This window comes from Acomys minous (assembly GCF_964271855.1).
Source record: "Acomys minous genome assembly, chromosome: 1".
Taxonomy (NCBI): domain Eukaryota; kingdom Metazoa; phylum Chordata; class Mammalia; order Rodentia; family Muridae; genus Acomys; species Acomys minous.
In genome coordinates this window covers 20295198-20307916 of record NC_140483.1, presented here as the reverse complement: position 1 = coordinate 20307916, position 12719 = coordinate 20295198, and the positions used below count along the sequence as shown (strand labels likewise).

At 41.1% G+C, this 12719-nt stretch overlaps 1 protein-coding gene across 4 annotated transcripts in view; it reads left to right on the top strand.

Moving 5' to 3' along the window:
• Positions 1 to 11406, top strand: part of LOC311602881 (interferon-inducible protein AIM2-like) — a 39230-nt gene extending 27824 nt beyond the window's left edge. For all 4 annotated transcript variants that reach the window (XM_084791531.1, XM_084791533.1, XM_084791534.1 and 1 more), the window contains 5 exons: positions 4478 to 4629; positions 6768 to 6821; positions 8097 to 8516; positions 10215 to 10403; positions 11185 to 11406. In XM_084791531.1, coding sequence (XP_084647657.1) covers positions 4478 to 4629; positions 6768 to 6821; positions 8097 to 8516; positions 10215 to 10403; positions 11185 to 11232 — 863 coding nt within the window. In that variant the 3' untranslated portion in view covers positions 11233 to 11406. The remainder of the gene's footprint in view (positions 1 to 4477; positions 4630 to 6767; positions 6822 to 8096; positions 8517 to 10214; positions 10404 to 11184) is intronic.
• The last annotated feature ends 1313 nt before the right edge of the window (positions 11407 to 12719 follow it).

Below are 12719 nucleotides of genomic sequence, written 5' to 3'. Positions count from 1 at the left end.
ACTTCTGCACTGAGCCTGCCTGCTGTGCTCCTAATCCATCTCTTTCGGAAGACTTTGTGCTTCTACTCTACAGGGTTTCTATTATTTTTAATCTTCAGTGTAGATGGCACTATGAACATCCAGGACACAAAGCGGGTGTTTGCATTCACTAAACCACTCCTCAGTTTCCACCAATTATGTGTATTTTGTTACGTGCCTGATTGAGGTATCCTTTGTGTTCAGATGACAAATAAGAGCTAATAAAAGAATACCTCATCAAGGGAATCCCTAAAATGATAGATTCCAAAAGCAATAAATGGGGACACTATGTTAATACTGAAGCTGCAAAATCGTAACAGTTTGGGGAACAGATTCCTGTATTGCAACATGAACAACCTGTCTTCCCAAGTGTTGTTTCTACCCAGCTTAAGTGATGAAGTAAGGATAAGATTTCAGACAGATATAAGTTATTTTGTAATTTTGAGGACCTTAGAGCAAGGCCTGATCCTGATCACTTTATTTTCAAAAGGTGGCTGAAAGAAGAATGTGTAGTTCTTACATATGACCACAGGGTGACAGTAAGAACACATAATTGCTCCCTGTAACTACTTTTGTTTATCTAGTACTTCAAGCCAACTGAGTAAGTTTGATAATATCTTTTAGTTTTTCTCCCAAATCAATGCCCATTCCTGATTTTTTTTTTTTCTGGTTAGGATGATAGAAATCCCCGAATTGAAATTTTTCCTCCATTTTACTGTTCTAATGATGGTGGGATTTTATCAGCCTGATTTGCTCAAAATGATCTACTTTTGAGTCCTGGTTGAAAATTTGGGGTGACTGGCAGCTGTGCATGCTGACCTAGAAGTCAATTTAGTTCCTTTGCAGCTTAGAAGATCTAGTGGAGGTCATCTGCAAGCCTGCCTGAAGCACAATTTTATCAGTGACACCAATGGCCATTATGGTAGCATGTTGATTTCTGGGTGGTTTCCTAGAACTTCCACCTTGTCTTTATTCAGGTAAACATTCACCTTGCCTCGTGAAAAATGAGGGACATCTGAACAAATTAAAGGATATCATTAAAGAATGACAGCAAGGTCCTGGCCATTAGTTGGGACTTGAACAGGAAGACAGATGAAAAAATTATGAGGGCACATATGTATGATAAAGCCAAGAAAATCTAACCAAATTCTGAAAATATAATGATAAATTAGGTAGATGCAAACACTATGAGTGACATTAAAAATGGTCCGTGTGAAAAAAAATCATCAGTGTGATTGATGTGATCGGCTAGAATGACGTGTTTATTCCCATGGGATCCCTTAACTCTCCTTTCCCCTCTCCTGTCCTGTCAATATCAACTGGATGTTTTTATATACATGTTTATCAAAAAATACAGAAAAAAGTTTCATAGAATTAACCCTTAAAATATCAGCTTAACTTCTTGCAAGCACATCTAGTCATTTTGATGGCCACTTGCCATCATCATCTCCAAGTTCACAGTCTGTAACAGCAAAGTGGAGTTAAAATACGACAGAAGAATTCGAGTCATGCTTTTAAGTAAGTTTATGGCTCTGTGCTGGGCTGCATCCACGTGACTCACAGACCATGGGTTAGACATGCCTACAAGAGAAAAGGTTTCGATAGTATTCCTGACCAAGACTCAACTACTTTCTGTTGTCTGAAATATAGCGATGGAAGCCTCACTTACTGTGTGACTAATGTTAGCCATATTCATTATATTATTTGATTTCCGACAAAGTCAAATCCATGAACATGCCTGAATGGTTCAGATTCTGTGAGAAACCATATCTAATATAGGTTCTGTGTATGTGTGTTTGGGTGTGTGTTGTTTTATTTTATTCGTATTTTTGAGACAGGGTTTCTCTGTGTAGCCTTTGCTTTCCTGCACTCACTTTGTAGACCAGGCTGGCCTCGAACTCACAGAGATCTGCCTGGCTCTGTTTCCCTGATTGCTGGGATTACAGGCGTGTGCCACTGTTCTTGGCTATCTAATAAGTTCTTATGACATGCTTTGCCCATAAGTCCTTTAAGTAATTCAATGTTGACCATATTGATAGATGGTCACTTAAAAATCAGCACAAGAAGTTGCCTTTTCAAAAAGTAAAGCCTGATCATTGACTTAGGTATCTGCGCTATATCATTCAGCTGCCTTATGTGGACATTGATGAAGAGTGAACATGTCCCTCACCTAACAATCTACTTATCCATTCACTAATAATCCTTGAATTGTTAGTGGTCATCATCAACTTCAGTAGGTTCAGGAAATTAGGGTTAAATCCATCTTGCATATTTTTGTAACTTTCCTGTAATAACTTATCGTAGCTATAGTTTTCAAAACACTTTTTAAAAAATTTATATGAGATAATTTTCCTTACATTTTGTCATTGCAGTATTATAAACATGACTACATACAATTTATTCCATTGAACTTTGTATATTTACTTTATTATTGTTGTTGTTGTTTAATCAATTAGCTCCATTTTTAATCTTAAAGACTTAAAGAGTTCCTTTGGCATGTCCTGAAAGGCTAGGCTGAACTATCATTTTTTCATTTCCTCTTCTTAAAGCCTTTTTAACATTTACCTATGCAGTTTGGGTGGGGGACATATGTTTGTCACAGTATGCATATGAAGGTGAGAGGTCAGTTTGCAGGACTTAGTTCTTTCAGTGCAGCCAGGGACATCTGTGGCTGAATTCAGGTCATCAGATTTGGTGGCAAGTACCCTTCCCTCCTGAGTCAACTTATCAGTCCTCCGCTCCTTCTTGTTGAAGGAAAGTTTTTTAGGTAAAAATTCTTTCTTAGCAATCATTTATTTTCTTCCTCCTTGCTCTAAATACATCACCCATTTGCTCCTGGCTTACATGGTTTTTGCACTGGTTCAGATTAACTTTGGGGTCTTATCAGGTATTCTGGATGGCCCAGACTTTGGTGCTATTCTTTTAGTGATTGGTGTCTGTGCGTTTGAGGAAGAGAAAGCAGTAACATTTTTCTTTTTTTTATCTTGGTTCTTCTACTTCTTCTTTTTCTTCCTCCCCTTTCTCTTTATCCCTCTCATTCTCTAACCCAGGCTGTGCTTCTGCGTATGTCAGCTGCTATCAACTACAGGGAGACAACTTATTCTCGGGTTCTCCGATGGGACCAGGCTGCTGCTTGTGTTCTATAGTCAAATAAAGATACTAGCTACATTGCGTGGTCCAGTAAGATGACCAACTGGACTTAGCAGTCAGGTAGAGCTGCTGGCTAAAATCTTTGATCCTCTTTAATTAAGTAAGTTTGCAGGATATAGATCCTAAATGAACAGCATTGGTGCTTAGAATCTATTGGTGCGTGGCCAAGAAGTGTGTTCTCAGGATGGAAAAGGATATGGATGCTACTGCTGGGCCACTTGGAATTCGCAGGGCCTGAGACTATACTCCTCAGATATGTAAAAAAATCTCAGATCTTCCTCCTAATATTGGCCCACACTGAACCTCAGGCTGGACTCAACACTCACCCCAGTCCCATCATTTCTCTGTCACTAGGTTTGGAGTAACCAGATCATCTACTCTGAAGAAATACTACAATACAGACTTTCTTTTAACAAGAAGCCACTTTTGAAACACTGGGGTGGGGTGGGTTTCTCATTAGCCTGTGACTAGCAAGGTCAGATGGTTCTTTGAGGATATTTGTGTGCATGAGATTCCTTATAATGTTCAGAAGCCTGATGCCTTGCTCTGAGGCTAGGTGACAGGGGTCAGCACTTCACAGTGGTGGTCGGACAGATTTGCAAGCTGTGCGCCACACATTTGCATATGTGTATATCCTCACCCAACAAGTCTTGAGAAGCCTTACACTCTAGTGGAAGGTTGGCTATGATTCATTGTGCGAGCCTCTTAGAAGTGCTATTGGATAGTCTCTTTGATTGGGTGACTCCACAGGCAAAGCACATGTTAGTCACAGTAAGACCCACTTGATTTTGTTTGTTTCTAATTAACCCCTGTTATTCCAGCCTGGCCAATGTCCTCAACATTCCTCATGAGATGCAGTGTAACTGAGCCTTCTACAATGAACGCCATGACCCCAGGAAAGCCACATGTTCACTCCCTACCCTTCATCCTCACCAAAGGAGGTTGTAGGGCCATCGTACCCTCTCTACACAGCACTGTGCCATCTTGGCAGGAAGATACTATGGTTAAAGATGAAAACTTTCCTCTCAACCTCTAGAGGCGCTTTCCTAGGCCTCGTGATTCTAGAAGGTTCTCTCCTTGCATTCTGAGGTGTTCCCTAATGTGCCTTGACGGTGAATAGTTATGTGCTGTATTCTTGCAAGGTGCTTAAAGTGGGACACTCCTAATCCATCACCCTGCTGCTGTCTCCCTTCTAATTTTTTTCTTGAAAGTTAATGACATTCTCATTCTCAGCCATGCTTGCTCATGTATATAGATTAATGTATCTGTTTCTTATTTTCGCCTCCTCCTTCTTTTTCTTCTTCTTCAGTTGAGAGTAAGTCCACGACAAATACAAAGAAGAAAGGAACACAGCAAGGAAAAAAAGAAAGTCAATCTGAAAACCATTCTGTTGTATCTGCCACCAGGAGAGACAAAGCCTGCAAGAAACACTGTGCTACAAAAGTCTGTCCTCAAGCTAAGGTAGACTAGTGCAACTCTTTATCAGAGCATGATTTCCTCACTGTTCTTGTCACCCAGCACATGAAACCTGCACTTTGTGTCAGAGCTTACAAATCAGGAAAACAAGGCTATGACAGGAAAGCTATGTCTGCATTACAAAAAGAAAAGTTGTTCAAATTTAACAGTTTCTATACCCAGGAAACTTTTCATTTCTGCCATGCTCTGGACATATTAACATGTTGCTGTGTTAGCCTCTATTTGGCAGAAACTCTGACAGGGACCATATTCAATGAGTATCTTTTAGGGTGCTCTCAGCATTAGCTCCTGTGAGGAGGTTTAGGAGGCGAGGGCATGGGGAGAATTTCTGGTTCAATGGAATTGCAGCAAGCAGTCCAGCCAGTCCTATGGGAGGCTTGGGGGCTAAGAATGCCCTTGAGGATTGTCACAGTGTGGCTGGAAAAGACAATCCCTTTTTTCACTACGTGCCTGCTCATATTGTGGTGAACAGGCTTTTTGTAAGCAAAGGGAGTAAAACTTGGGAAAGTCTCCATCCCTCCGTCCTGACAGGGGAGCAGGCAGGGATCTCCCACAAATTCACCACACACATGCAGTTCATTTCCTGTGGAGAAAGTGCCAAGTAATTTTAAAGAGGAGTGTACTTAGGGTGTGTATATCATTTTGTCTAGTGCACCTGCCCACTTCCTCTGTGTGTGGCTGAGAAATTTCTAGAGTTGTCAAGAAAGCAATAGCCAGATTTAAGTGTTATATTTTAGTGAACAGACATAAAAGTGCATATTGGACAGTCTAGAAAATCCAAATAAAGTGCCTGGGACTGAAGACAAGAAATTCTCAATAGTCTTTGGTGAACTTGACATTTTCCTGCTTGAGAAATGGAGTGTGGGGTGCTGTTCATCAGATGCACTCAAGGGCTCATATCCCAAGGTCTGCCAGATGAAATGCAAAACACACTCTTCCATTGCACTTTTTCTCAGGGTCTCCCATTGGCTATGGATCGCTAATTGCTTTTTAAAATAGTATTGCTTCTAAAACATACACATGCATGAAGAGCCACACAGGCATGCACATGTACATATATACATACTGTCTCTAATTATTCTTAATTTCTTAATTTTATTTTATTTTATTTTATTTTTTGAGATTTTTAAAATTAATTTATTCATATTACATCTTGATTGTTAGCCCTTCCCCTGTTTCCTCCCATTCTTCCCTCCCTCCCACTTCCCCCCTTCTCCCCTCCCCTATGTTTGTGATTGAGGGAGACCTCCTCCCCCTATATATGCCCTTAGAATATCGAGTCTCTTCTTGGTAACTTGCTATCCTTCCTCTGAGTGCCACCAGGCCTTCCCATCCAGGGGACGTTGCCAGAAAAGGGGCACCAGAGTTCGTGTGAGAGTCAGATCTCACTCTCCACTCAATGGTGGAGAATATCCTGTTCGTCGGCTAGGTCTTGGTAGGGGTTCGAAGTTTACTGCCTATATTCTCCTTGGCTGGTGCCTTAGTTTGAGGAGGACCTCAGGAATTTCTTAATTTTAAAGAACAAAAAACATGATGAAAATAAAATTGCAACAATCTTAGAGTGTATAGAGAAGCCCATTTTTCATAGACAATATCCCAGGAGTGTTTGTATGTGTGTTATTTGAGCATTTATACAATAAGGAATGCACTATACTTTACCCTTTGTTTAAATAAATTAAAATAGTTGTTTTATTATCCCTATAAAAACATTTAATTTTTTAGATGCTGTGTTATAAGATTTTTAAAAATGTATTTATGTATGTCGTTTTTAAATGAAGGTGTGCTCTGTCTCCATGACATGTACATGCCTGAAGAGGGCATCACATCTCTTTATGAGCCATCACATGATTTCTAGGAATTGAACTCAGAACCTTTGGAAGAGCAGCCAGTGTTTTGAACTGCAGAGCCATCTCACCATCCCCAGATTATTATAAGAGTTTTTTTTTTTTTTTGCCAAAATCCTTTTTGGGTATTTAAACGATTTTAATGATTTATAACTACAATAATAAGATGTAATTTTAATGTAAGCCGTAATACATAACTCTATGTTTATTCTTCTGAGAGTAAACTCTCGAAGGTAGAATTGATTCTAATTTTTAATTCTCCCTTTAATTCATCTGTAGGATCTCACGTCATCCCGCCAGGCTGCTGGACACCGCCAGAGCACCAAATCAGATGTAAGAGCTTCTGCATCAGAAGCAGTCAGTTTCTGGGCAGAAAAGGGTCAAACGAAGGATCAAAGGTTCTGCCCCTTCCAAGAACATAGGTCTCCTGGTGGGGAAGAGAGGAACACAGAACAGGATCCCTGTGAAACAGAATAGACACGCCAGCCAGAAATGCACGAAAAAGCGGAAGCTCACAGTGGCAGGGCAGCAGTGACTACAGCGCTAGTCCAGCAATGCACTCCTTGGGGGAGGGGGGGGGAGGAGAAATGGAGTCCTTCTTCTTCCCTAGTGTTACTGCTCAGAATAAACAGCCAGTCTTCAGTGAAATAAATGGTGTGCTCACCTTTTTATTTCATGTGAAATGGGGGCTTATAAACCTTGGGAAGTGGGAGAGGTGTTTGATTTGCTGGGACTAAGAGTGCATGGGGTACTTCATTGACAAGCAGCAGCACAGTCCTTACATGAGAAGGGGAAGGCAGTATTTAATTATCCTACGAGCAGCAGGGGGTAGCGATGGGGTGGGAAGAACTCCAGGTACAGTTAAAGGTATGGAAGAGGGTCACTGGCCGAAAGCTAAGGTACCGTAGACATCTTATTATGGTAGGGTGGATATTTCCAGCAATCCTTAGGTACGCCCTGAATAATATCAGGAAAAGGTTGGGCCTATAATCTCCCTGAGGGCTATGTCATGCTCCTTAGAGGATTTGGGGTTTTCCCCAGATCAGTGAGAAAGGGAATTGGCATTGAGTACCTAGTGCCGAGATCAGGGGATTTGTGGAAATGCCAGACTTCAACCTTAACCAAGGGTACAACAATCTCCTTCCAAGATCTCTGTCTATCCTTATATTGTGCACGGGCATATTTCTGGAAATGTGGTTGAGCTCTGAGCATACCAATGAGCTTCCTCACTCTTATACAAGAGTCAAGTAAGTGCTCAGTACAGTGTTGGAGGGAAAAAAAATATACTGTAATAGAATCACAAGAAGACAGAATTGGATTAAGCCCCTTGCAATGCTTCATGTTTCTGACATACTCTTTTCATAAATTACATAGCAAAGAAGGGTTCTGATTTTGTCTCCAGAGCCAGTTATGCTGCCCCACCTGTATACTGAAATATTCCTTTTGTGTTCTTTCAATCTAGATAATTTTAAGTCTCTAATCTCTCCCCAACTTTTCCACATTTCCTTCAGTTGAGATTTCTTTGGCTTCCTGGGGTTTCGCTCTGAATGCAGGCCACTTGAGGAACAACGCTGACCCTTAGCTAACATTGGTTCTCTCCTGTTACAGCCTCAGAAGGAGCAGACAGCAGCAGAGCAGGAAGCCATCAGAGAAGGTTTACAGAAAGGCCCATTGGTAGCTGTGGTGCTGAAAGCCATGGACCCTTTTGAGTGCAAGGCCAAGGAAGGGAAGCAAGAAATATTCCATGCAACAGTGGCCACAGAGAAAGAGTTTTTCTTTGTGAAAGTTTCAAATGCACAGTTTAAAGATAAATTTATCCCAAGGAAAACAATTAAACTATCAAACTATATTTGGCACAGTAGCTTCTTGGAGGTGACCTGTTCCTCAGTTGTAGTTGAGGCTGAATCTAACCACGAAGTCTGTGTCCCAAAGAAGATTAGGAAGAAAGCTGGGGAAACTCCCAAAATTAATAAGCTGAAAACTCAGCCCTGTGGAACAATTGTGAATGGGATATTTAAAGTCCAAAAGGTAAGTTCTTACATGCAATTTTATATTGATTAGTAAGATTAATATAACCTATAACACCTATTCTAAACATTAATGGAAATTTAGAAATTATATTTCATAGTTTGTGTGTGTATATATATATATATATATATGAAACAGTTCAACAATTAAAAAGCAATTTGAAAATCTTAAGAATTTATAGGATGATAATTTGCCAAAACGTGCATACAGAGCTCATAAAAGTTTTATTTTGTATTTTTGTTTGTTTTGCTTTTTGAGACAGGGTCTTACTATGTAGGTGTGGCTAGTCTGACACTCACTGAGATCCCCCTGCCTCTGCCTCCTGAGTGCTGGGATCTATACACATGTCACTACATCCAGCAAAGCTTTCAATTTGAAGTTACTTTTATTTCTTTTTACCCTTGTATCCTCTGAATCATAGACACAGTTTTTTCCCCTCTATGTTGCTTTTATGTACTTCTGTACCATCCACATTCAAAGTCACTTTTGTTTTGAACACTCTGTAGAGGACTGATGAACTTGAGTTGGCTTGAAGACCTAACAGTGAGTGAAGACAATGGAAGAGTTAGCAGGGTATTCTTGCTAGGTGCCAAATATCTTTGTCAGAGTTTCCATTGCTGTGAAGAGGCACCATCACCATGGCAACTCCTATAAAGACTTTAAAAAAAACTTTTAATTCAGAGGTCTAATTCATTATTATCATGGTGGGAAGCATGGTGGCATACAGGCAGACATGGTACAGGAGAAATAGCTGAGAGTTCTACATCTAGATCTGTAGGCAGCAGGAGGAGAGAGAGAGACACTGGGCCTGGCTTAAGCTTCTGAAACTTCAAAGCCCACCCCCCAGTGACACACTTCCTCCAGCAAGGCCACACCTACTCCAACAAAGCCACAGTTCTTGATCCTTTTTAATAATGCCACTCCATCATTCAAACCACCGCACCAGGAATCAGGGAAAACTAGTCTTAGTGTTACCAGTTTTTTGTTAAAGAGAGATTCTGAAAAAAAAAAAAAACACAGGAAGCATGTTGATGTCCTCTCTAGACTTGTCAGGAAAGGTTCAGGAGGAGATTGTCCTCCTTGGAAAATTAAAGCATAAAAATACCCTCTTTTACCCCTCAGTTTTGGACCTTCTATTTGATCAACTACCCACAAATGTGTATTCATTTAGTCAATAAAACTAAATCTCAAATGCAGCCCTTATTTTATGTAACTGGCCAGTACCTGGTCCTCTTCCAACCCAGACTTGTGAATGATTTTTCATCATTGACTTTTTAACTTTTAGGGTTTTATTTATTTATTTATTTATTTATTTATTTATTTATTTATGTCTTTTCTTACTGGTTCCTGTGTTTCTGGACTTGTTTTATTAAGCAGCCCTCTAAATCACAAGGTCTTCCTCTAGCTTCACTTTCTCTGTCTACTAGTTGTTTCTATCCGCCATCTTGGCCTCCCAAAGGAAAAGACCTTGAGACTAGAAAGATGGACACAAGAGGGAACATGCTTTTAATAAGATTGTTCCGCGCCCTCCACTGAGATTGGCTAATACCTGTTAGGTAGAAGTCTGATAGTTTGAAATCTGGGATGATTCTTCACATTTCTTTTGGAAAGATGCTCCTGTCCTGTCTGATAACTGATTTACGTGCTGCTCTTCTTCAGTCATCTCAGCAGGGCTTGACTCTTGTTTTCCTTTCACAGATAACAGAGCAAAAACGTAGAGTACTATATAGTGTATATGACAAAACCGGGGAGATGGAAGTGTTGGTGCTTGGAAACCAGAACAAAATACAATGCGAGGAAGGAGATAAGCTTAGACTCACATTCTTCGAGGTGTCAAAAACAGGAGAGAAAATACAGTTGAAATCCGGACCCTATAGCTTCTTTAAGGTATGAAAGAAAGTCATTCTTAAAAGAGACTATTAGCTGGTGTTTTCTGTCAGAAAGCTGAAAAGGGGCTGCTGAACAGGATATGGGAAGAGCCTGATATGTAGTGCATCTGCATCTCACAGACCTGAGGAGCCTGTCTTTAGAAAACACATATTCTAGAAACACAATTACAAAGCCATGGATGTCCCAAAGAAGACATACACACATGCACGCACACACACACACACACACACACACACACACACACACAAACACACACCACACATACACCCCTCCCCCAACACACACATATTCTCAAAGAACTCCACAATGAGTTTCTTGATTACAGTCTAAATCTAAGGCAGCTTGGCCAAAGTTGCACAACTCATCCTGACAAATGCAGTTACAAGTGAAGTCAGATGATAAACACCTTGCAAACAACTTTCAGAGCCTATGTAACCACCTATGCCTCTGTCATAGCCCAGGGCAGTTAAGTAAGTCATCACCTCCTTGCACCTTGATACTGCTTTGCACCTTTCCCCCTACCTAACAGTGTTTATATGGACTGTTGTCTCTCTTCCTATGTTTTAGATAGAGACCTGAGGAATATCCATATGTGGCTTTATTAGGTAGGAGTGTATGTGTTCAGAGCAGACATACTTCAGGAGAGCCATCCAAGAGTGTAGGAATTAAGAAGGGGGAGATTCGTTGAAAAGAAAGGTTCGTTTCAGAAGAACAGTAACTGGAAGTAGAGGAAAGTTAATCATCAGCACCTTAGTCTACATCTTTCTCCTCCATACAGGTTATTAAGGCTGCAAAGCCAAAAACTGAGAAGAAAACTGTGAATTGAAGTCAACTCACCTAAGAGGGTTTTGCTGAAGAATTCTCAGGCTGCCTTTTGAATCAGACTGGGCCACCTAACAATACACTATCCTGTTATATTAGTGAAAGTAGGGCAAACACTCAACCACTGACTCTAAACTATATGTAAAATTATCATTAATTAAATTATTCCTTTGTCAAAGGTCGGGCTGTTATTCTTCACTTCATAGATATTCAAGGGTGTTGTAATTATACAAATAACTGTTAAATGAATAAACTGAACAGACAATATTTTTCATATGTACTTGTATGAGCTATTATGAACCAAATATATAAATAACCAATTTTACAGGAGAATAAATAGGAAAAGCTTGAAAGCCTGAAATTATTTTCATCTTAACTATCTTTTGATTTTAAGAAAGATTGTTGAGAAGAGACACCCAGGAGTCCCTCCCTGCCCTGTGGCCCGGGGATGGGATGGGCCACTGATGGAGAGATGTGAACAATGAGTATATGGTGGTGAAAAGATAGGAGAGGAACGGAGTGGTTCATGTGCTATGGAGAGAGGTAAAACTGGAGACACAATAGTGGTGAGGAACCAGCCTATATCAGAAGCGCACATACCCACCTGATGTCATGGTGATTGCCAGGCCCGGGCTGCCTAGTAGTTGGGGTGGGGGTACATTTCTGAGACTGTGGTCTTACTTCAGTCAGGATCTGTGCTGATGTCTGAGCTCTGTGTTACCATGTGGATGTCTTTGTTTTGGGCTGCAGTCTGAAGACGTGTTGATGTTCAAGGGCTATACTGAGCTGGCCCCACACCTTGCTGGGATTGGTCCCATCCCTCACAGGGTGGAGGGTCAGGGTAGGAGGGTGGGGCTGTGGGAGTACGGGGGTGTGGATGGAGGAGGCCCAGAGGAGACCCAGTCTGACCAACTCAGCCACCACCCGGGCCCAGATCCAGGGCCTTGAGTTGGCCCACTCCAACACCCATCCTACCCATGGACTGCTGGAGTATATAAAGGTACTGGTCCTGCAGAGCTGTAGCCACAGGATCTCCATGACGGGGGTGGGGGGGTGGGGGGGGGGCAACAGCAGGATGTCTGAGAGGAGTCTCAATAAGGGTCTAGTATTGAAGGTGTGGCAGAAGCCAGATGCCTTGAACCAGACCAATGACTCGACTCATTGCAATGAACACTTGCAAGTATAGCTATTTGTGTCAAAGAGTACACTGCATGGCACACAGCAGTTTCCAATGCCACTATAATAAAAGAATATGTGATGGAGAGGCAGGGGATGAGAGTGGTACAAGTATGGTGAAAGTGGAGATGCAACATTTGTGAGTAGTATGAGAGAAGGCTGAGATTGACAGAGGAGCAGATTGGTGAGGTTTTTTAAAAAAAAGTTTCTGTTGGGAGGAGGTTACAGCAGAAGAGGGCAGATATGGAAGGACTAAGAAGTGAGTGGGATCAGGCCACGTGATGTGAATTTCCCGAAGAGTCAAATAAAAATTAT